Here is a 21,824-nt window from a genome sequence, read left to right as displayed (position 1 = left end):
ATTAGCTTATTCTAAAATTTGTTGTCAGTCGTGAAACCACATTTATTCTCTTATTTGTTTTCTCATCGGTATTGTCATTGGATTTGTATTAGGAAGTCACGCACTGACTCATTTCTCCTCTCTGTGTGGATTAAGCAGCGCTCCACTTCTGCGTGCTGGGTCAAGTGTTCTCTCTCTTCACATTGACCCAGTACTTCCTGCTCGCCCCATTTGTTTTCCACCTCACTCAGAACAACATTTAACGCTCTGCGCTCCGTGTCCGTGTGCCTTCAGTCATGAACCTGGACCGCGTGGAGAACCACACCCACGTCCGGCGCCGCTTCCCGCGCTACCACGCCACCATGTTCCGCGGCCAGTCTGTGTGGGACCCCTACACGCACGTGATCCTGCCCCCCACGGCTCTGGCGCCGCAGCGGCAGCAGCACGGCTGGAAGGAGAAGGAGAAGGAGCGGGCGGAGAGAGAGCGTAAGAACAGACGCGCCGTGAAGGTTCGAGACGTTAAACCCACGAACGTGCTCACGCCCGTCTGTCCCGTTGCAGCCTCGGCACCGCAGAGCGCGGCTCCGGCGCCGGTCAGCCTCTCGGCCAATCAGACGGGGGAGTACACTGCAGCCAGACGCTCCGCCCCCCCGCCCGAGCCGCCCTTCACCATCGTCATCCTGCTGATCTACCGAAGTCTGGGTGCGGCCCTGCCTCCCAAGTACCACACGGACCGGCGGGGAGTGAGGTGGGAATGGGTTCCGCTCAGAACAGTGTAAATCTGATGATAGCAGCCCTCAGCACTCTGAGGAGAAAGCTGGAAATGTGAGGTCTGGGGTTTATAGTTGTTTGAAGGAATAATCAGGCTTCTCTTTGCTTATTTGTCTCACTAACGCGCTATGAACCTATAATTAGGGGACCATTTGGCTGTTTTATGTAATAAATAACAAGCCTAATAGCGGCCTTCACCTTGCTCAACCTCTGTTTCTCCCCCTCTCTCTCCTTTCACCTCTCTCCTCTGGGCCAATTTGACAAGTAACAAACTGTGCACATTCCACTGGGTGTCAATAAGTGGGTACCTAAGTCGAGTCCAGGCCGCCGGTCACATCTCACGTGTTTCCAAAGCAACCTGTGAGGCGCTAACCGCGTCCCTCCTGTCTCCAGGCTTCCCAGACACCCAGTAATGAACTCCCCAGTGGTCACCGTCTCGGTCTACAACAACCAGACGTTCGTGGCCGGACACCTGGACCAGCCCATCCTGCTGGAGTTCAAGCTGCTGGAGACGGCCAACCGCAGCAAGCCGCTGTGTGTGCAGTGGAACCACAGCAGCCCGTGAGCACGCAGCGACTAACACCTCTTTTTATTTCCCAATTTGAACTTCCGTTAATTGCCGCCTGCCTCCGTGACGTCCTGCAGGTATGAGCCAGGAGGGTGCTGGACGGTGAGGGACTGTATGGTGGTGTACAGGAACACCTCGCACGTCCGCTGTCAGTGCCAGAGACTGGGCACCTTTGGCGTGTTGATGGACAGTTCGCAGAGAGAGGTCTGTCGTCCAACCACATATTTATTATCATTTCATTATTATTATTATTATGGCAGTTTTAAATGATTCATGTACGTATGTGTCTCTAACACGTGTCTGTCTGTCTGAAGCATCGCACTGTGGTCATTTAAAACCCTACAAATTTCAATCCGGGCTGACTTCCTGCAGGCTAAAGGAAGCCTTGTTACAGCTCAAGAACATTTTCATGATTTAATGCAAATCCCTCTCACTGTGCTCAGGCAACACTAAGAGCCGATGCATCAGATCTCGACGTGCGAGACAGAAAAAGAGACGTTTCTGTGCGTTGTGATGAATGTAAAGTCTGAGGTTATGTGGTGTACATGTAATTGAGCACTTCATCGTTAAAATGATGATTCACTGCAGCGTAAAGAGCAGTTACCTGTCATCATGTGGATCTTTTACGCTTGCGAACTTTGACCTTGTCTCCGGCGCATCCCTTCACTCCTGGCCCAGTAACGCTCTCTTCCATCTCCCCGTGTCTCGCCCTGAGCAGCAGCTGGAGGGGGATCTGGAGACGCTGGCCTTGGTCACCTACTCCTCCCTGTGCATGTCCATGCTGGCTCTGCTCCTCGCCGTCCTGGTGCTCTCCTGCCTCAGAGGTCTCAAGTCCAACACCAGGAGCATCCATTCCAACACAGCGGCGGCCATGTTCTTGTCGGAGCTGGTGTTCCTGTCGGGAGTCAACCAGACGGAACAACAGGTGCAGCAGATACCAATGGAGGGTTGTGGGTCCATTTTAATGCCTTGCTGTTAGTTTGGCCATGTTCGTTGTCTACCGTACAATAACACAAAACCACTTGCTCTGTAGTCTACATTTTTAATTTTAAAATGTGTCTTTGTAAACTGCTTGTCTGCTGCCAGCGACCTTTTGTTTCGTGCTGTGTTCAGCGTGCCCCCTGGGGTTGGTCTGAGTTATTGTCTTGCTTCTATTTTTTTTTTATTTGGAGACACTGACTCACCCTCGGACAAACGGAGGTGTTGGAATGCAGTGCCGGTTGAATTTGAATGACGGTCTCCTCATTCGGCTAGACAAACAAAACAGACCAGAGGCTCCGGAGCGACGCCCTCGCCACGCGTGAACGCAGCCTGGGGCGGTTTCCTGAGACGCTCAGATGCTGACGGTCTGGATTAGCGATGAGGACGCTTCGCCAAATCGAAGTGCAGCCGCTGCCAACTGCGGCGTCATCGCTGACTTCGCCAATTCCTCCAATTGCATTGTTGCAGTAATACTAATAAGTTAACAGTAATTCTAAGTACAAGATAATTACCCTTTAGCCAAGAGCTTTTACCCACATCAATCTGTAATGAATTATACTTTATGTTTCTCTGATGGTTTCACCCATAAACACAGTCACTCTACAGTCTTATTACTCTACTTTAGCCGCATTCATAAATTATAATTTTATATATTTCTCGGGAATATGGTGTCACTTGCTAGAAGCTCTGTCATTAGTTGTGATGGTAATTAAGCCGCCATTAAATCAACACAGCTCATCTCACCGCTGACACCTGCTGTGCTGCTATTAAGCTCCGTGGGCCGTGTACCAGGACATCTGCTCTGCTCTGTCACAAAATCAATGCAATGGATTCTATTGTTGTTGTTTGTTTTATCATCTTCCTCTTCCCTTCATTCTGATGCTCCGTCCCCTCTCTGTGATGCATTGTTTCTATTTTGCCGTCTGCACCCAGGTTTGCACTCCATCCCCTGCGTTATTCGTCCCTTATTAAATCACTTTCTTCTCTTCCAGTTCCTGTGCACCGTTGTTGCCATCCTCTTGCATTATTTCTTCATGTCCACCTTTGCCTGGATGTTCGTGGAAGGCCTTCACATCTACCGCATGCAGACCGAGCAACGCAACATCAACTACGGAGCCATGAGGTTCTACTACGCCATCGGTTGGGGCGTGCCCGCCATCATCACCGGTAGAGATTCAGTGATATGTGTTACCTGAACTGCCACAAATGCACAAACAGCCACAGCACTGTCCTTGGCACATTTACACATTTGTGACAACGCACACAAGACACACACACACACACACACACACGCACACACACAAAGAGTGAGTCTGGTTTTGTAGATAAGGTGCCTGGTTGACACTTTTCATTGACATTTTAATATAGAGATAGTAAAACACACACACACACACACACACACACACACACACACACACACACACACACACACACACACACACACCTCTTCCTTGGGCTCAGGAGTGTGTTTATCCATCTGTCCATCTTTATTTAGGGTGTTTCCATCTCTCCTACTTTTGAAATTCAATTTAAAAATCTTCATTTCCCCGACTGCCAGAACCTTGACAGCGTTGTCCAAACAAGGAAACACGAGAAAAAAAGGCTTCATGTCAGTACATGTCAAAAATGTTGTGAATGTCTGGATACCTGAAAAATAAGGGCTATTCCAGGAGCTGATTAATTTTAAAATGATCTATGTCCTATTTCATATTAGATTGACTGAATGAAGCAAACGTCTGTTTGATGTGGCCTGCCTCACACAGGACTAACACTAACAGGACTAAGTGTCTGTGGTGGGTCCCATGTGACGCTCTGCCTCTGTTGCAGGCCTGGCGGTGGGCTTGGACCCGGAGGGTTACGGGAACCCGGACTTTTGTTGGATCTCCCTCTATGACAAACTCATATGGAGCTTCGCTGGTCCTATTGCCATTGTCATTCTGGTAATGGCCCCTGTCTGATTTACACTCTGTTCCTTCTTCATGTCTTTCTTCATGCTGTCGTGAGTTGGATTAAATGCAATTAACTTTTATTTGTGTTGATCTTTGCAGATAAACGGAGGGATTTTTACGATTGTCGCCAAGATGTCCTGCAACCCGTCTCAGAAGGAGACTAAAAAGCTGCCTGTCATGTAAGCGTCTCCCAACCACGCTTGTTTAGTCATTCCTTTGCCATCTATCTTCAGTCTGCTTATCTAAAACTAAACCCTTTAAACGGGGAAGCGATGTTTTGATAAGCTCTTGGGGACTGAAGGAGCACATGTGCATTTCTATCTGTCTGATCGAGCCACTGTTGATCTGTCAGACAACGATCGGGGCTTTTTCCTGCCGCCTCTCACTTCCTGTCGCTCTTTTGCTTTAATGGCCCGGTCCATCTGCCACAGAGCATCTTACCATGCTGTCCTCCTCCTCTGTCCTGTCCTCCTCCCTCCCGCTCTCACAGCGCTACTATCCGCAACGCCTTCCTGCTGCTGCTGGTTGCCACCTCCACGTGGTTGTGCGGCCTGACGGCTGTGAACAACAGCATCCTGGCTTTCTATTACATTTTCGATGTGCTCTGCCTTGTGCAGGTATGATCAAGGTCTATGCTCTGTGTAGTTGGTGAATTTTCCACAGCATTTCACTTAAAAATAAATCTCTGTCCTGTTCCCTCCCAGGGCCTGTCGGTGATGCTGGTCTTCACTGTGCTCAACTCGGAGGTGCAGGAGGCCTGGAGAGTTGCCTGTTTGGGCAAGAAGAGCCCTGGAGAAGACCCTCCAAGACCACCACAGAACACAGTGAGTACAGTCACACACACACACACACACACACACACACACACACACACACACACACACACACTAAAGGAGTATATTGTACTGTACTTCCACTACATTTATTTCTGGGTATTAGCCCCGCTGCCCTCCGTTCCCCAGTCCATTCTTCTTCCCTGCGCTCCGTCTCTCTCTTTCTTCTGCCTTCAGGGTTTGCTGCTGACCCACATAAAACAATGCACTGACCAGTGGAGCCCTGGCTCCTCTCTAGGCCACTTCTGCAGAATGCACCGTGCAGCGTGTTTAAAATAATGTGTCTATGTCAGCCTGTCCTGCTTTCCTTTACTCCCCTTTGTGTCTTTATGAGGTCGTAGAACTCTAAACCCTCGTTCGCATGTTCTCTGTTCACGTGCAGGAACATTGAAACATGTACATGTTCATCCTCCAAATGCCTTCATAGATCTAGGGAACTGGGGGCAAAATAGTGGTATCTTTAGAAAACACACAAACGAACAAGCCGGAAAACAAGTTTTACAGTATATCAAGAAGGAATGTTTTTGTGTTAAAAAAAAAACCAAAACATTTCTTTCTTTACTTTAAAAATTTCACCACTACTATTTGTTTTAAAAACTTGTTTTAGAATATGAAGCATGAATGAAAGCCCCATGGCGACCATAAATCATAGATGACCAGTTAGCGCAGTCATTAAAAGGCAGTAGCTCCTTTTGCTGTATGTGGCAACAACCAGCAGTTTTTTTTATTTCAGTCCGGACATCATCTAAATCTTCATCCTCATCTTCTCACACTGTGTGTGTCGTATTCGTCTTTAGACTCAGAACCCCTACCACAACGCATCGCTGCTGGAGCAGAGCGGGCTCCACCGCATCACCCTGGGAACCTCCACCATCTCCTCTGTCAGCTCTGCCAGGTACAGAAACCCAGGAGCCATTCATTCTGGACGGTGGAGATCAAAACTCAAGTGATTCTCTGGTTTGACATTGAGTTGCTTCCAGTAAAAGCCGCGTTGTGTATTTTGTGGGTCAGTGGGGTAAAGACTGGCTGAAGACTGGATGCAGCAGTGCTTTACTGTATGATGCGTATGTAGAGCAACACTAATGTACTCGGTTGATGGCCCAGTGATGTCAGTCTAAAGGTCTGTGTGTGTATGTGCAGATCTTCCTGTGTGTGTGTGTGTGTGTGTGTGTGTGCGGAGGCTTTATTTAGGATGTGTACTGGCCTGTGTGATGAACACACACTGTACTGTACAAGAATGTGCGCTGGTCTATTGTGTGTAATCACTTCTCTGCTCTTTTGGCTTTTAGGGAAAATCTTTTGGCTCGTCAGAATCTGGAACAGAACATCGTCCACACCGGAGCAACGGACCTGGACGTGGCCATGTTCCACAGAGACGGAGGTAAACTGGATGAAGCTTCACGTGTCTCGCCTTCTCCCACAACCTCCCTCTTCATCTTCTTTGTCGGTTTCCCCTCTCTCTCCCCCTCCGCCCTCCTCCCAGGCGAGGACTCGGACTCGGACTCGGACCTTTCCATGGAGGAGGAGCGCAGTCTCTCCATCCCCTCGTCTGAGAGCGAGGACAACGTCCGTCTCCGCGGACGCATACAGCGGCGATTCAAACGCTCCAATCACAGTGAGCGCCTCCTGACAGAGCCCGCCCACAACAACGCCAAAGGTGAGTCTCTAACCATTCATCTGTGTCATCTGTGAGAGGCACACGACACCCTGGTTGCCAATAACAATAATAACAAATACCTTCAAACCCTAAGAGCCCAGACCCATTTCTACTTACAGACATAATTTACAGGATATTAACCATGTGTAACACATTTCTGGACAAAGTATTTGTATTTTGTGACACTGTGGGTCCTTATGGGTTAAATGGCCTTCAGGAAACGAACCCTCATTAATCAATTATTTTCTTTTCTATGCTCCACGTAAATATACATCATGCATAATATATAAGTTCAAGCACATCAAAATGTGATATAAATGTCATATACAGCGTGATGTCAAAGGCTTAACCCTGAGAAAAGGTCAGACGCGTCTATAAATCTATAGAAATAATCAATCCTTGGCTGAATAAGCCATCTGGATCACAAGCCTTCCATTCAGAGTGGACTGAAGTTGTCAGCTGAACCGAGGAGGACGAGATCCAGATGCTCATTACAGTCCAATCAATACACCGATACTGAAAGTTGTGGCTTTATTGGACCGCGGCGCCTGATTCGCAGAGTTTGTGTTTCTCCAGACGCCATTTAACCGGTAGCAGTAAAGGGCGAGATGTTCGTGTGTGGACGTTGACGCCGGCTCTTTTTCACCGGCATGTGAACTTCGTTTAATGTTGTTATTACAGATGAATAAAGCGCAGTTTATTTATAGAAGCGCTGGCTGTTGAAGCTGTGCTTTATTAGATCACTGTTCCACCTGTTCGAACCACCATGTTGCTCATTCTCTGGTACATTACCTACTATTACAACATGCTACCTTTAATTTGCCTTGTCATTGTATAATGAACATATGCTTTTTGTCTGCTGACACCTGCTATTTGGTCACAACATCTGTTTTCAGTAGGATGCTCGAGAAGTAACTAAATGCTCCGTGCGCCGGAAAAAATGATTATCAGATTATTTTATGACAGTTCTCTTCCCTTTCTTCGATTGAATTCTCAATAAGGTTTGGCTGAACTTGATGTGGCGTTTACTAGAAGGCATTTTGCTTGTGTGTGCGACAGACCTGGACGGCAATGACCTTCTGTCCTACTGGCCCGCTTTGGAGGGGTGTGAGACGCACACTCTGCAAAAGTGGGGCTCAGAGCGCCCCCTGGGGGGCGATTACAGCAAGGACGCGGCCAACAACAACCAGGCCGACGCGGCGCTGACCAGCGGGGACGAGAACGGCCTCACTCAGCCTCACAGGCACCGCAAGGGTGAGAGGAACAGGAGGAAGCGACTTCAGATGTTCATTGAATCCCTGTCCGTGTCTGCTGTATAATGTATAATGTTTGACTTGATTTTGGACGTTTTCCACAGGAGCTCCAGATCATAAATGCCCTCTATCCTCCTCTTCATCTTCTTCATCCTCCCCCCTTCTAATGCTGCCTACGTGTTGTCTCCTCCCAGGTATCCTGAAAAACCGCCTTGGCTGTCCCCCAGCGCTTCAGGGTCTCTCCAGCGTGGGCCGGGTCCCCAGTGAGCTGAACTGGTACCGAACCTCCACTCTGGGCCATCGAGGCGTTCCTGCAGCGTCCTACGGCCGCATGTACTCCGCCACGGCGGGCGCCAGCGGAGGCACTGGCTCTCTGTCGCAGCCGGCTTCCCGGTACTCCTCCAGAGAGCACCTGGACTCACTCGCCCGGAGGCAGCTGTCCAGGGACCCGCTGGGAAGGCAGACGATTGGTGGATCGAGGGACCGGCTGGACTCCCGGGGCTCCAGGGACAACCTGGATCTCCTACCCAGGAGGAGAGAGCTGGGATTCGGGCAGGTAACGGGACTGGCGGGCCTGGGGCTGGACCACCAGCGGGTCTCAGCGTCCAGGGAGAACTTGTCCGGATCCAGGGACAGACTGGACCTTCACCACACAGGCAGCGTCCACGCCTCGCGGGAGGACCTGAGCGGGAGCGGGGGAGCGGAGGGGCACCTCGGCGGGTCGAGGTCGCAGCTGAACGCGCTGACCCGGCGGCAGGCCTCGTCGCGGGAGCACCTGGCGGGGGCGCTGATCAGCAGCCGGTCGCGGGAGCAGCTGGAGGCCAACGGCGCGGGCGCCCAGCCGTGCCGCGAGTGGCTCCGCACGCTGCCCCCCCGCCAGCCCTCGCACCCGGACCAGCCTCCCTCCTCGTCGCCGCCTCCCCCCATCTCCGAGGAGCCGCAGCAGGAGCAGCCGCTGCCCCCCTCGGTTCCGGTCAGGGGGGAGGTGGACTCGGCGCCCCCGTGTAGGTACCCGGCGCAGACTGTCGGCTCGAACCCGAACTCTCTGGGCCGACAGCCGTCCAGCGAACACCTGGACATTCTGTCCTCCATCCTGGCCTCCTTCAGCTCCTCCGTGCTCACTCCCCCTCCCGCCGCCTCTAACCCAGGACCTAACGGGTCGGCCCGTGGACCCTCCCCCTCCCCACCCCAGTCTCACACCTCCCACAGCATCTCTGAAGTGTCTCCTGACTCTGAGTAAGTCTCTCTGTCTGAATAGCCCCCACATTGATTCTCCTGTCTCTCTCTGCTCCACATCTTCTTCCGTGGACTCTGGCTCATCCCCAGTTGCTCCTCTGGGATCATGTAAACAGTTCAACTCAGCGTTTTCATCCTGACTTTCCTCAGCAGCATCAGTTCTACTTTCTAGTCTTCAGCCTCTTCTCATCCCCTGTGCCTGTTTTGCTCTGTTTTCCATCTCTCCGTCTTCTCTCGTCCCTCCTTTCTTTCTCTTCTATGCTTGTCATCATTATGTGGAATTGAATTTACAGTCAATGGAGGACTTGTAAACTAACTTTCCACTCATTTATCTTGTGTTTGCCTCAGAGCCAACAGAAGTGAAGGACAGTCTTGATGACAGCCTCCGCTGCCCTTCATGCATAGCAACTGCTTGGGCCAGAAGTTCAGAAGTTAATGGATGATCCTTAACCACTGACGAGCCCTGGGACACTGGAGGACTGGAAACAAGCCGGAACAGACGTCTGCTCAGAACAAAAGAGGATGTTTGTGGGTTGTACTGTATAAATCAGTTTTTTCAGGTCCCACTAATGACAGTAATCTACGACGGTTGTGTCAACCTTCACCTCTACTACCTAAAGACTCCATAGATTTCAAACAGTCACTTCAGCCTGATCCTCACAAGACCTGTAAATAACATTTTTATACATTTTGTATCTTTTTCATTGGAGATGAAGAAGAAATCTCTCGTGACGTTTTCTTTTTTGTAACGGTCGTGTCCGTGTGAGGTTGTGAGTGAGGTTGGTGCGAGTGCAGTCTTGTTCGTTGCTGAGGGAGAGATTTTCCCTTTCAAAGTAAAACAAAAAAAAAAAAAGTCAACCCAGACCGGTGCGCCTGCCATTTACTGTATCTCAGAAACCTCCCTCAAACCCATCAGTTTTGTGTATAGCGACAGGGGTCCGGCAATAGCATCTGATGAGATTATCAAAACCGTGAGATGTGGCAGGAGGAATGATGTCAAACGAGCCAGACGTGATTGTAAATAGCAGAAGGTGTTATATGGAGAGGTGAGATTAGGTGGAACGGGATGATTGTGCAGAAAAAGATGACCAACGTTTAGCTAAAACGATAAAACATCACCATTCGTTGGTGGTTCAGCTGTTGATGCTCGGTCACGTGTCTGCTCTTTCAGGCGACTGTGCTGTTTGTGGTTCGCTGTATATGAATGTGACCTCGTCATCCGTCTGTGTACAGTATCTGTGCCTGGTGCTGTCTGACCCAGACCCCGTCAGCCTCCTGATACGACAGGACCGCATCCCTGGTGTTGCGGAGGCGCGCCGACGTCTCTGTGTGTATCACAGAACCACCGTTCAAAGCCCCTCAAGGTACTTTTGCACTTTGATGCACCGTGACTCAACCTGCCTCAGGAGACGCCACGGGCGCCGCCGAGTCGCCCCGGCAGCGACCAGGAGACTCGTTCACGGACGCTTCTCATGCAGAGCAAACCCAAGCCAAAGGGACAGCTGCTTAAAACCAGTAACATCAGTGTTCTCCATTTTTGTGAGATTTAAATCTAAACCATGTTTGAGTCCCACGCATTTTTTTAATCATTCAAACTGTGCTTGATTTAAGAGAATACAATTGAAGATATTGAAGAAACGTGCAGCAACATCCACCTGTCTGTAGCAGATGAAAACCATGGCAGGATTATTTTACATTCCTATTGTTAAGGATGTTCTTCACACATAAAAATATCATCAAAACAACGCACGAAATGCATCGTGTGCCGACTTTTTAAGGGCTCAAACATTTACAATAGAGCACATTAATACAGATTCTCCTCTCGTACGATGATGAGTTCCTTGCACGTGTAGCTTCTGCAGCCTTGTACCTGTTTTCAGAGGAGAGGAGGTGTCCGTTGCGTCGCCACTAAAAGCCTCTAAGTGGTTTTCGAGGTGCGTGTCACTGCGTCAGGAGCTGCTTCTCCTTCACAGCTGTCGGAGGCGGCGCTGAGCTCGGGCCTTAAGGTCCGACACGCGGGCGTCTGCAGGCAGCGGAGGTCCTGTCAGCCTGCCTTCACGGGGATTAGGGATTGTGGCACACATGAAATGCTGTTTCTAAAGAACGGATGTGGGTTATAAAAGGCAACGTGTGGTGTGTAGTCCGCCTTCGCTTGGCCGGGGAGTCCTGTCAGAGTCAGAAAAACAGCAGTAATAAGCGCAAGTACAACCGGGGTCACATGCGATGACTGTGCGGTCCACAAAGTGACGGCACGCGGTGGAAATGAACATATCTGCAACCGATCATCTGTGACCGTGTTCTTGCCAAAAAGTGCTTCTGCAGGTGAGCACAACCTATTAGTCTGTTAAAGGAGGAGTAGAAAACCCAACATCACTCCCCTTTTGTTTATTTTCTTTTATATCATGTTATCTTGTACAGACATGCTGTTTATTTATTTATTAATAATTTATTGACATGTATCTATTTTGCCATTTTGTCCAAATTTTTCTTTTGCTCATGTGTAACGTCTGTTATAGTATCTTGAGTCTCTCAATGCAACAGATTCACAAGTGACGGAATGTTAAAACAAATGTCTCTTACACCTAAAATTACATCCTTTTATTGTTAGCTTACTTGGAAAAGGAAATACTGCTAAGTTTGTTTTCCTGCCAAGTCCAATTTCATACATTCACCTTCTCCAGACAGAATGTCAGCATCTAAACAAAAAGTCCTGGTTGTAAACAGCAGCTGTATTCCAAATTAAACACGTATGGCTTTTGTGGATGAAGCTACACAAGCACAAACTCCAGCTATTACCTAATTTACCAGGTTCTGGACCAGTAGAGGCCACGTGAGGAGGCGCAGACAGGCTAAAATGGTGGTAGTGGCTCTGAAAGCGTGAAAAAGGCGGAACGAGACAGAAGGAGAGGAAGGGAGGAGGGGAGAACGGATGGGAGATTGTCTTTGTAAGCTTGTGTGTTCATTTTGTGATGCCTTCCATCCTGCCGTCGGCAAGGAGACGGCGGCATGGAAACAGCTGTTGCCCTGTTGACGCGGAAACAAGAAAAATGTTGGACATTAAAGAAAAAATGACTTATTCATACAAGGCTCCTTGTGTTTATTCATTTCCTTCCTCTGTGTTTGACTGTTTTGTTTCATATTCATGAGAACAGACATTTGCAGGTGTGAAAAAACGTCTGGATCCCTGACTGAGTGGTGTTTTCTTCCTGCGAGGCTCTTTCTCTCTATGGTGATGACTCTCACATTCATACAGTAGGTGTTGGAGATGTTCAGGTGTCACCCAGTGATCCTTCAGGCTGTAAAACAGACCGGTTCTGTTTGCACCCTGCTGTGCCTGTTCCACTGTTGACCATCAAACCCACTGGTCTGTGATGTCTAAACTGTCTGTCCTTCAACTGACTCACGTTCAACCTGTCCAGGCAGAGACACATGCTGTTCTTGGCCTTTCTCTTCTCAATCCTCATCACTACCTTGCGTCGTCTCATTGCTATGACAACGACATCCTTCTTCTGTCCTTTCCTCGGCTGTCTCATCTCCTCCTGTTCTTTTTATGTCTCTGCTTGGGAAAAAAAAGAGCATGAGCTGAACCGAGTTCTGATCTTCCCATCTTAACATACGTCATATTAAACCAGCTGCACCGTGTAGAAATGTGCTGCAAATCGAATTTAAAAAACTCAAACTTTGCCAAGTACTAATTTATTTACAAAGCAAAAACAAGAAGCACAGACATTCATGCACTGCAAAGAACTTTGATAGTCTAGTAGTCTGATCAAACGATGCATTTCTACATTTATAGCGTTTTTTTGAAATAAACATTCTCTGTAAAACAGGCTTTGACTTTGAGCCCACAGCAACTTCACCAGCTTTTACGATTATGAACATTATGTAACTGCTTAAAATAGACAAAAACCCAAGAATTTTAATTTCAAGCCCCCTCGCAGTATCTTCTACAAAGTGCACAAAGTAACTCAAGTATTACAGAGCATCATGATACTGTTTGTTCGTACCGCTTCGGGGTGACATCAAGTGAAGCGTCCACTCTTGAATGAGAAAGCCTCATCAGGAAAAGCACACAGTCACTGTACTAGTTCTTGGGACAGAATGGAATCAAATTATTGCCACTCTTTGTGACTTCCCTAGTGATGGAAGTAATTGTTAGAGAAGAGTCCTTCTGTGTTGGACAGAATCCTGTGCCTGTTACTGGCATCATCTGCAACAGACCCATGTCTTCACTCCTTATAGAGGAAAAGTGTAATCAATTCATTTAGAGCAAATAAGATTCTTCCATTTGCTTTTAGTAAAAATCTGTGTACTTTATAAAAATACTATCAAGTTTCATAATGCACGATGGATAGAGAAACAAACACTAATAAAAACACAACTAGTGGTTCATCCTGTCGGATCAGGCGCTTTCTCCTCTTCGTCGCTGCTGGACGATGGCGGCACGTCCTCGCCCATCCTCTTTAACTTAGCTTTGTAGTACGCCTTCTTTATCCTGAAAGCTTTCTCCTTCTGCCGGGCTGCTCTCCTCTTCTCCCTCACCAGCTCCTGCTCCCACGCCAGCACCTTCATCCTGTTCTCCCACTCCAGGATCTTCATCTGCCGCTGCTGCTCCAGAGCATCCGCCCTCTGCTGCTGCTCCAGCCTGGACAGGTCCACGGAGTCGTGCTGGACCACGCGGTGGCCGGCGTCCTCTGTCTCGCTGCAAGATCCATGGAGTCGCTGGCTGAGCCTAGAGGTGCCTGGAAAGTCACCAAGATGATCAATTGGAGATCAAGTGGTTGCTCCTGTGATAAATCTGCAAGACTCTCTAATAAGCTTCCTTTCAACACACTTGGTCTCAACAACTGGACCTACATCATATTTCATCATCTCACCCCTACATGAAATACCGCATTGCTAACTAATACCTGGCAGGAGTTTATCTGTAGGTACCTGGTGTTGTGAAGTAGGCAGCAGGAATTGTTGCATCCTGCAGATCTGCATTGTTGGAGGTGGAGTCAGTGGTTGGGCTATGGTGCAGATCCGACCATTCACTGCCTGATATTCTGTCCAAGGTGTCACGCTGGAGGCAGAGGGCCACTTGTTCCTTTGTGTCCTCAGTCTGTGAGGGAGGGAACAGCTTATGGAATATCTGTGGCAGTTGAACTATCAATGATAGAATTCTTGTAAATATTTTACAGTTATTAAGTCTCTCTTGGTTTTATATTCTGATTCCCTTTTAGATACTTACCTTGTTTAGGCTGCTGTTCATCTGACCAGCAGCATTTATCATCATCATCTTTCCTACTAACAGTAAAGAGAAAGAGCAGACAGAGAGGGTTTAAGAACGTGGTTAAGGAAAACTAGGAGAGACTGCCTCCTCCTGGTGAGCGCAAGTAAAGACACCCTTGACTCTGCATACACTGTAGAGGGAAACACGGAATCAAACATTTCAACAGAATACAGCACAATAGCGAATATTATTTTTGGTTTCACATCAAGTAGAAATTAAGTTCCTGCTCACAATATAGCTTAAAATTCAGTAAACATTAAATATTGAATTCTGAAGTAACAAAACAATTGCAACAAGGATGCAAAGCAGATACAAGCTAATTTAAGGTGACACACCTTGATCAATGATCAAATTAACATAGGACATTGAACATCCTGTCATCTTGGAAACAATCTACCCTGCGCATGTGTCCTAGATTAGGAATAAACTAAATCGTAAACTTTAGTGCATCAGTTTAACATTTTATTCTTTGAACTGCTCTTTGTTTAGATAATTAAAACAATATTGTGAATATTTAACAAAAGCCGTGAATTTAAACTAAAATGTTGTTTTTAATGTTACACAGCTAACACCTTATTTGCTTGATGCCTTGATGTCACGTAAATGTGATATTTAACTATCTAATTCTGAAGGTGTAGCTTACTTAAATCAATTCCTGTATCAACCTATAAACTGTAATCTATTAGGCTATTTCAAAAAATATATGCACACAGAGTAACTTAATTACCACATTATTACCACACTTTTACCAGCTGCACTCAGAATGTGTGCGTGCGTGTGTGTTGTTCTCAGATCAGATCTGCAGTGAGAGGCAGTGGTTATGAGCTGGGACAGATGTTCAGCACTAGTCTACACCATTGCTGGATCTACCAACTACACACACACACACACACACACACACACACACACACACACACACACACACACACACACACACACACAGCAGCATCCCATGCACACGGCGATGGGCTAGTTAGTAGCACACATCTGGCCGAACCTCGTCTGACTGAGCTACCTTCCACTAGCTTGCGCACCGCTGCTTTGTGGCCAGCTCCCCCTGCGTGGCTGGTGAGCGCAGCCTCGCCCATGGTCTGAAGTTTAATGGATTTACAACAGGCGCGACATCGGGCGAAATGAATGTCCTGGATGTCCTTAACCAGCCAGTCTTTGTAAATTTCCTTCGACAGCCAGGAGTCTTGGAATTTACATTTCCCAGGCATAGTTAGCTGTGAAGTTAGCCGGACCGCTACCCGAGTGTCCTCTTCTTTGACCGCCTCCGGGTGCGTTCATGGTCAGCTCGGAAGATTCAGAAACAATTTAGAATAGGGATTGATTTTTTTTCTACAGTAAGTAAAACCACAACGTCAATCAATGTCTGATTATCAAGGTAATGTTGTAAGATAGCAATATTGTACATTATGACATATTTTGTAGCTGGTAACAAAACAACTACACCGACATTTTTATATGACGACTATGCTATTGCTAAAGTAATTTTTTAAAAATCACAGTCAAACGGAAAAAGTTGGGCTCATCTCCACCAAATCCAACAGCATTTACTGAACGAAAACATTTGACTGCCTAATACAAATTATGAACAAAACAGAAAACACCTAAAGGCAGCACTGATCACGTGAACACTTCCCCCCAATGCTAACACGGCAAACCTTTTCTTAGCCAACCAGCAAACAATTGAGCCAGGCGTGCAGTCGTATTGGTTGAAATGCGGCACTGAACCCGGAACAGAAACACATGGGTACTGTGGAGATCTAAAATGACATTTTAGTGAAGATTTCAAGTGCTGGTACGTTGTTAAGCTTCCAGATTCTATCAGCAATGTATTTAGCAACAAATACCTGGGGAATTATGTTGTTTTATTTGTATATTTATAATCACCACCCAGTAGTTTTTCTGCTAATATATCGTTCTGTTAATTCCCAAGCTAATGATGACTTAACACAGACTTGATGGAGTTTTTATTGTTGTGTACTACAGTGTCTTCCATGTACTGGGGGTAAAAAAAAGTTATTATTCAATAACATGGAGACAGCAGCTCTAGTGGCGCCTGTCACAGCTCTGGAGTTCCTTCATGATGCCTTTTTACTGACGGGTAGGTACTGTACTGTAGATGTAATCATTATTATCATGTTTTTATTTTATTTTTCTCGCAATGTTTGCCAGGGCAGATATATATTTGTCTGCGAGTTACTGCACAAACGAACCAATTTGTGACGTTTAAAGGTTTCACCACTTTAAGACTGTCAAACTCTGCATTTGTGGCAGGTGAGGGACCAGTTTTAAAGGCGTACAGTCTCCACCCTCGCCCCAAAGTCTGCACCTCACTCACTGTGCTCCAGCACTCCAGAATACATGGAATAAGACCTAGCGATCAGGCAGCTGTTCCAGCACAGTCATCTGCTGCAGGAGTCCATGAAAAGGATAAAAATGGTTTGTAGTAACTAATTAAATTCTGTTGCATATGGAAAGGTTGTTATTTGACTTGTGATAGGATATATTTATGGATTCTCTGGTGATTATAGAGATGTTATATACAGCTTGAAGCCAAGCAATGGTAGTTGCAGGATTATCAGCATTAATTATAGAATCGGTGACGTAATAATCTTGTTTTTTCTTAAAGAGGGAGTACTGTTGAAGAACTGATCAGGCTTAGGAAAGAATTTGCACTCACTTACACCCATTTTATGTTTTGTATTTATTCACAAAGTCCCTTCTTATCTGTCTATCCCCAGAACTGAGCCCCATTGCACAGGCCAACTTTCATGACCTAGCAGTATTTGGAGGTAAGGTAGTAAGGCTGGTGAGACTCCATGTGGGTCTCCAGGGTGAGGACCACCTGCAGTTGGAGATGCTTGGTCACCTCATGGAGCTACAGGACTGGATTCTGGATGTCCGCTGGCTGTCTGGAGGCAAACATCTCTGTGTGGCTTTAGCCCACAATAGTGCTCTTCTCTTAGACATTTTTACAGGATCTGCCCTAGTTCAGCGCTCTTGTCTGGAGGGCTGTCTGCTTTACTCTGCCCTCCTCTTGGTACAGGAATCTTGGGTGGATACTGTCTTAGTAGGAGGAACTGTTTTCAATCAGCTGGTTCTGTGGAGGCCTGGAGGTGGGAAGGACAATAACAATAAGGCTCCAGTTGAGAGACGTCTACAGGGCCACAGCGGTGTCATCTTCAAGATCTCATATCTTCAGGAGAAAGGCTGGCTGGCTTCAGCTTCTGACGATCGCAGTATAAGGGTCTGGGTAGTCGGTGCTTTAGGGGGCTCTGGGGGGAAATGCGGGGACTTGGAGCCAGCATGTTTAATGGTCTTATACGGACATCAGGCGAGGGTGTTCTCGGTGTGTCTCTCCCCTGGAAAAGTGTACAGTGCTGGAGAAGATGGGTCCTGTTTAGTGTGGGACTGGACTGGAGGTGGAAAAGTGGTACGGACATTAAAGGGACACAGAGCAGGGGGGATTCGTGCACTGGCAGTCAGTAAGGGAACAAGTGATGAGGAGAGATGGGTGGCTACAGGGGGCGCAGATGGAGGGGTGAGACTGTGGAGGATTAAAGAGAGTGAGGAGAGCAAGATGGAGGAAGTGGTGACAGAGAAATTAACTGATCTCCGATTTCCTGGTCAAGGCATGCCTAAAGCAGTTCGTATAGCAGCAGAAGGAAAAGCTGGTTGGAGCCAGAGTAACTTAGTTGTTTGCACTGACCTAGGAATAGTCTACCAATACAGTGATGGCCAGTGGGGGCAGGTATGGCAAGGGTCTCCTGAGTTCCAGTCCTATTGTGTGATGGAAACAATATCTATCATTCCATCAGAGTCAACAGCCAAATTGCATTTGTGTGCTGTAGGCAACCTCAGCGGGTCCATATTTGTATTCCCAATTTCTCAACCACAGTCTGGAATTCTTCTCACTGGTGGCTCAGGGAAGATTCATAACCTCATCTGGCAAAACGTAGGAGAAAGTGTGTGTTTGTTAGCATCAGGGAGCGAAGGGCTCGTCTATCGCTGGTTTATAAAGATACATTTAAATGAAGACCGTTCCTTAGACCTTAGCGTGAAACCTCTTCCTTCCTTCCTTCTTCCCCCCTGTGCCAAACGCTGGCTGACGGCTGCAGTTTGCCTCCTGTCTGAGTCACAGGAGGTGCTGTGGGTTTGTGGAGACAGGAGAGGCTCCCTGCTTTTGTTTCAGGAGGGAGGAAAAATCCTGCAAAAGAGAGGTGATGATAGAGAGGCAGCTGAAAGTTTGGTCACATACACAAGAGGTACAAGTGATAGAGAGAGACTAGATGTCACCGAACAGCAGAGAGAAAATGAAGATAAATTGAAGCTCTTGCCACTGAGCTGCTTATTTGGGGTGCATGGAAAACAGGGTGTAACTTCACTTTGTGAATACCAGGGGCTGCTCTATAGCACTGGGAGGGATGGCTGTGTGAGAGTTTTTAGGGTGCGGCCAAAAGCACCAGAAAACCTTGAAGGAAACAGGAATAATAGTACGGGAAAGACTGTAGAAAGCAAAGCACCGCTTCAGCTGGAGGTTCTGCGAGTCCAGCGGGCCTGTAAGGGTATGGAGTGGCTGGAGAGGATTTTGATTCTCAAACCTGAAACCCCAGAGGAGGAGGAGGAGGAGGAGGAGGGGGTTGAGTTCAGTGAGGAATGTGAGAACCACTACGAGACAAAGCGTAATTTGACAGAAAAGGCGGAGAGAAGGGAAATAGAAGCAAGGTTTGTCATTGTTGGGTTCCACGCTGTCCACTTTGTGGTTTGGGATCCAGTGAGGCAGGAGAGGCTGTTAGCAGTGCCTTGTGGTGGGGGGCATCGCTCTTGGGGGCTCTGGCCATCACTCAAAGGGGTTTGGCCTGGTTATGGAGCGCTGGTCTTCATTAAGCAGGGCAGCGTTCTGGTTTCACTGCCTCCTGGGGAGGAACCAAACTGGCCTGGGAAGGCGGGAGTGACGGGAGGATGGGGCCTGAGAGAGGGCGTCCATGGGAGGGGGATCGGGTGTGTATGTAGATTAGGGAGGATAGAGGGGACAGGAAATGCTGCTGAAACATCTGGAGAAGTGATTAACAATGAAGCAAGGGGGGTGGAAAGAGAGAAGAATCAATGGGAGATAGTGGTGACAGGAGGAGAAGACACTAGCCTAACCGTCCTGGCAATACATCCAAACTCTGGCAACATCAAAGTTCTCTCCGTGATCACTGATCACATTTCAAGTGTACGGACAGTGACAGCGGTAACGCGTCCAGAGGCAGGGACTGAAAAGCATCCACAGTCTCTCTCCGCCCTGCTCCTGTCAGCCGGCGGCCGGGCTCAAATGCAGTGCTACCGCTTACTGATCAGCTGGGACGGGCAGAGAGAGGCCCCCTCCTGCCAGGTGATCCAAGTGGCCGGTCACCGATTGGACGAACAGTGGGAGAGAAGGCGGAACCGGCACAAGATGGTCAAAATGGACCCAGAAACAAGGCAAGTTCTTGGTAGTAAGAGATGAGAAAGGTGCTGAAACTGAAGTATTGGCGATAATTACTCTCCAGTCTGTGGCTACTGGGAAGTGTTTGTCATCTATTTTTTATTTGTTCACTCATGGATTTGCAGGTATATGTCAGCAGTGGTGGTGGATGAGGAGACTGACGGGCTTCTTCTGGCTCTGGCCTGCAGCGATGGAGCTGTCAGGTGGGTGTTTATCACAGCAGAATTTACTGAAGCTTCTTCTCCAGAAGTGGAGAGAAAACAAATGTTACAGTTTGTTGAAACGCATCAGCTGCTAAGAAAAGTTTAAATTCATTTGCCCAGTAAAAAGCCATTTTATTAGTATATTTGTTTTAAAATGCTGCCCTCTCGTAGTTTTATGTGTCTTCACTCCGCCATTATTTTTCTTTTCAGATTGTTCTCCATTAGTGAAGTGAAACATCAAATCTTTTTGTTGTGGGAGTCTTATTTCCACCAGCGATGTGTGCTCAGCGTTGACACCTGCAGCCTTGACGATGCAAAAGGCAACAGGTGATTGAGCCCAAAATGCATAGTAATGTAGTAATACAAACTCACTGTATTTAAAGTAGGTCAGTATCAATATTCGCCATATTGTCTTGGTCTTTTGTGGGGCAATATAATAAAAATGCAAATCTATATGGTGGTGCTGCTTCCCTTTTTAGGTGTAAGCTGTTGTTCAGTGCTGCAACAGACGGGAGAATTGCAGTGTGGAACTTGACTGAAGCTTCTTCCTCAGCCGATGCTTCAAGTGATGCTCCAGCTCCACCAATCCCCTGCCTCAGCATTTCTGCCCACCAGAGTGGCGTCAACTCATTGGCTGTTTGGGCGAAAAAACTGGGACAACAAGAGGGAGGTTGCTTGGTAACTGTTGCTAGTGGAGGGGATGATGGGCAGCTGACGGTGTCGGTGATTAGGGTGATGTTCCCAGAAGATGGAAAGACTTCTGAGCCCTCTGTTCCCCTGCAAACCCAGTTACAACCACCAAAGCAGCTCCAGCTCCATGTCCACACCCAGTCCTGCATCCCGCTGGCTCACGCTGCTCCTCTGACTGCTCTGAAGCTCCTGAGGCAGGGCCTCATCGTCTCCACTTCTTCAGATCAGAGGGTTTGCCTTTGGAAGGTCGGCATTAAAGGTATCGAGCACAAGGGGGCGCTGTGCTCCCATGTTGCAGATGCTGCAGGACTCGCAGTGTGGGAGGGGCAGGTGACACAGGGGGAGGAAGAAGATGAGGAGGCTAAGACAAGATCTGACAGACTCGAGTCTAAACCAGAAAATGCTGTTTGGAGACTAAACGTGTATCAGGCAGAATTGGAAATGGAGGGGAAGACAAGTAGGAGGTTAAAGGACGAAGACACAGCTGATAAGACAGAACCTGTTGAAACAGAGACAGGTGACACAGTTTGTAAGAGCCATGATGAGAAGTCAGGAAAAGAGAATCAAGCAGAGGCTGAAGTGGTGTCAGAGAGGGAGGTGAACACGTGTGAGAGCAGGATAAAGGCAGAGACGACAGGATGGGTGCTGGTCTGTGGACAGGGCTTCCAGCTGCTACGACTCAGAAACTCAGTGGACAAATCAGAGAAGAAATCCTGACGACATTTTTAAAATTTAGTTAGGAATCATCTGTAAAATGACAAAATTGCAGCTACATGATGACACTAAATAATTGTATTTTGCTATTTTTTTTTTAATTAAAGTTAATTTATTCATTCTTTACTTCTGTTTTTTTAAAAGGCACATTTTCTTTCTGTAAACTCTTTATTCTCACGCAGAAAGTCATTAACATAAGGAGAAATCTGATGGCTTCTATTTCTCCTGTGGAGTTT

The 21,824-nt window shown here is 47.6% G+C and overlaps 3 protein-coding genes across 10 annotated transcripts in view; 2 read left to right on the top strand and 1 right to left on the bottom strand.

The window, feature by feature from the left end:
- celsr3 (cadherin, EGF LAG seven-pass G-type receptor 3) overlaps positions 1-12,312 on the top strand; it is a 56,794-nt gene extending 44,482 nt beyond the window's left edge. For 2 of the 4 annotated variants that reach the window (XM_029157169.3, XM_029157168.3), the window contains 16 exons: positions 274-465; positions 541-727; positions 1,144-1,311; positions 1,396-1,522; positions 2,037-2,243; positions 3,292-3,466; positions 4,127-4,239; positions 4,348-4,427; positions 4,739-4,865; positions 4,953-5,072; positions 5,879-5,976; positions 6,371-6,462; positions 6,565-6,738; positions 7,798-7,992; positions 8,186-9,227; positions 9,576-12,312. In XM_029157169.3, the coding sequence (XP_029013002.1) occupies positions 274-465; positions 541-727; positions 1,144-1,311; positions 1,396-1,522; positions 2,037-2,243; positions 3,292-3,466; positions 4,127-4,239; positions 4,348-4,427; positions 4,739-4,865; positions 4,953-5,072; positions 5,879-5,976; positions 6,371-6,462; positions 6,565-6,738; positions 7,798-7,992; positions 8,186-9,227; positions 9,576-9,603 (3,125 nt within the window). In that variant the 3' untranslated portion in view covers positions 9,604-12,312. Of the gene's footprint in view, positions 1-273; positions 466-540; positions 728-1,143; positions 1,312-1,395; positions 1,523-2,036; positions 2,244-3,291; positions 3,467-4,126; positions 4,240-4,347; positions 4,428-4,738; positions 4,866-4,952; positions 5,073-5,878; positions 5,977-6,370; positions 6,463-6,564; positions 6,739-7,797; positions 7,993-8,185; positions 9,228-9,575 lie in introns of those variants that run through there. The other 2 variants (XM_029157170.3, XR_003786482.3) reach the window with 2 other exon arrangements.
- A 1,189-nt stretch (positions 12,313-13,501) lies between these two features.
- LOC114859220 (uncharacterized) lies at positions 13,502-15,787 on the bottom strand. 5 transcript variants are annotated; one of them, XM_029157206.3, is made up of 4 exons: positions 15,500-15,787; positions 14,461-14,516; positions 14,163-14,331; positions 13,502-13,969 (listed from the first exon to the last, which is right to left on the bottom strand). In XM_029157206.3, the coding sequence occupies exons 1-4, from the start codon at positions 15,720-15,722 to the stop codon at positions 13,617-13,619; spliced, it is 801 nt and encodes a 266-aa protein (XP_029013039.1). In that variant the 5' UTR covers positions 15,723-15,787; the 3' UTR covers positions 13,502-13,616. The 5 variants fall into 5 exon arrangements, with proteins under 5 accessions (XP_029013039.1, XP_029013040.1, XP_029013041.1 ...); XM_029157207.3 differs by having other exon boundaries at positions 14,461-14,513; XM_029157208.3 differs by having other exon boundaries at positions 15,518-15,787.
- A 395-nt stretch (positions 15,788-16,182) lies between these two features.
- Positions 16,183-21,714, top strand: wdr6 (WD repeat domain 6). Its single transcript, XM_029157180.3, has 7 exons — positions 16,183-16,306; positions 16,498-16,612; positions 16,786-16,950; positions 17,253-19,977; positions 20,107-20,184; positions 20,395-20,511; positions 20,664-21,714. Exons 2-7 carry the CDS (start codon positions 16,543-16,545, stop codon positions 21,589-21,591), a joined length of 4,083 nt encoding a protein of 1,360 aa, XP_029013013.1. The 5' UTR covers positions 16,183-16,306; positions 16,498-16,542; the 3' UTR covers positions 21,592-21,714.
- The last annotated feature ends 110 nt before the right edge of the window (positions 21,715-21,824 follow it).

This window comes from Betta splendens, chromosome 7 (assembly GCF_900634795.4).
Source record: "Betta splendens chromosome 7, fBetSpl5.4, whole genome shotgun sequence".
NCBI classification, from domain to species: domain Eukaryota; kingdom Metazoa; phylum Chordata; class Actinopteri; order Anabantiformes; family Osphronemidae; genus Betta; species Betta splendens.
The sequence above is the reverse complement of the archived record's forward strand: the minus strand, read 5'-3'. Positions and strand labels throughout refer to the sequence as shown.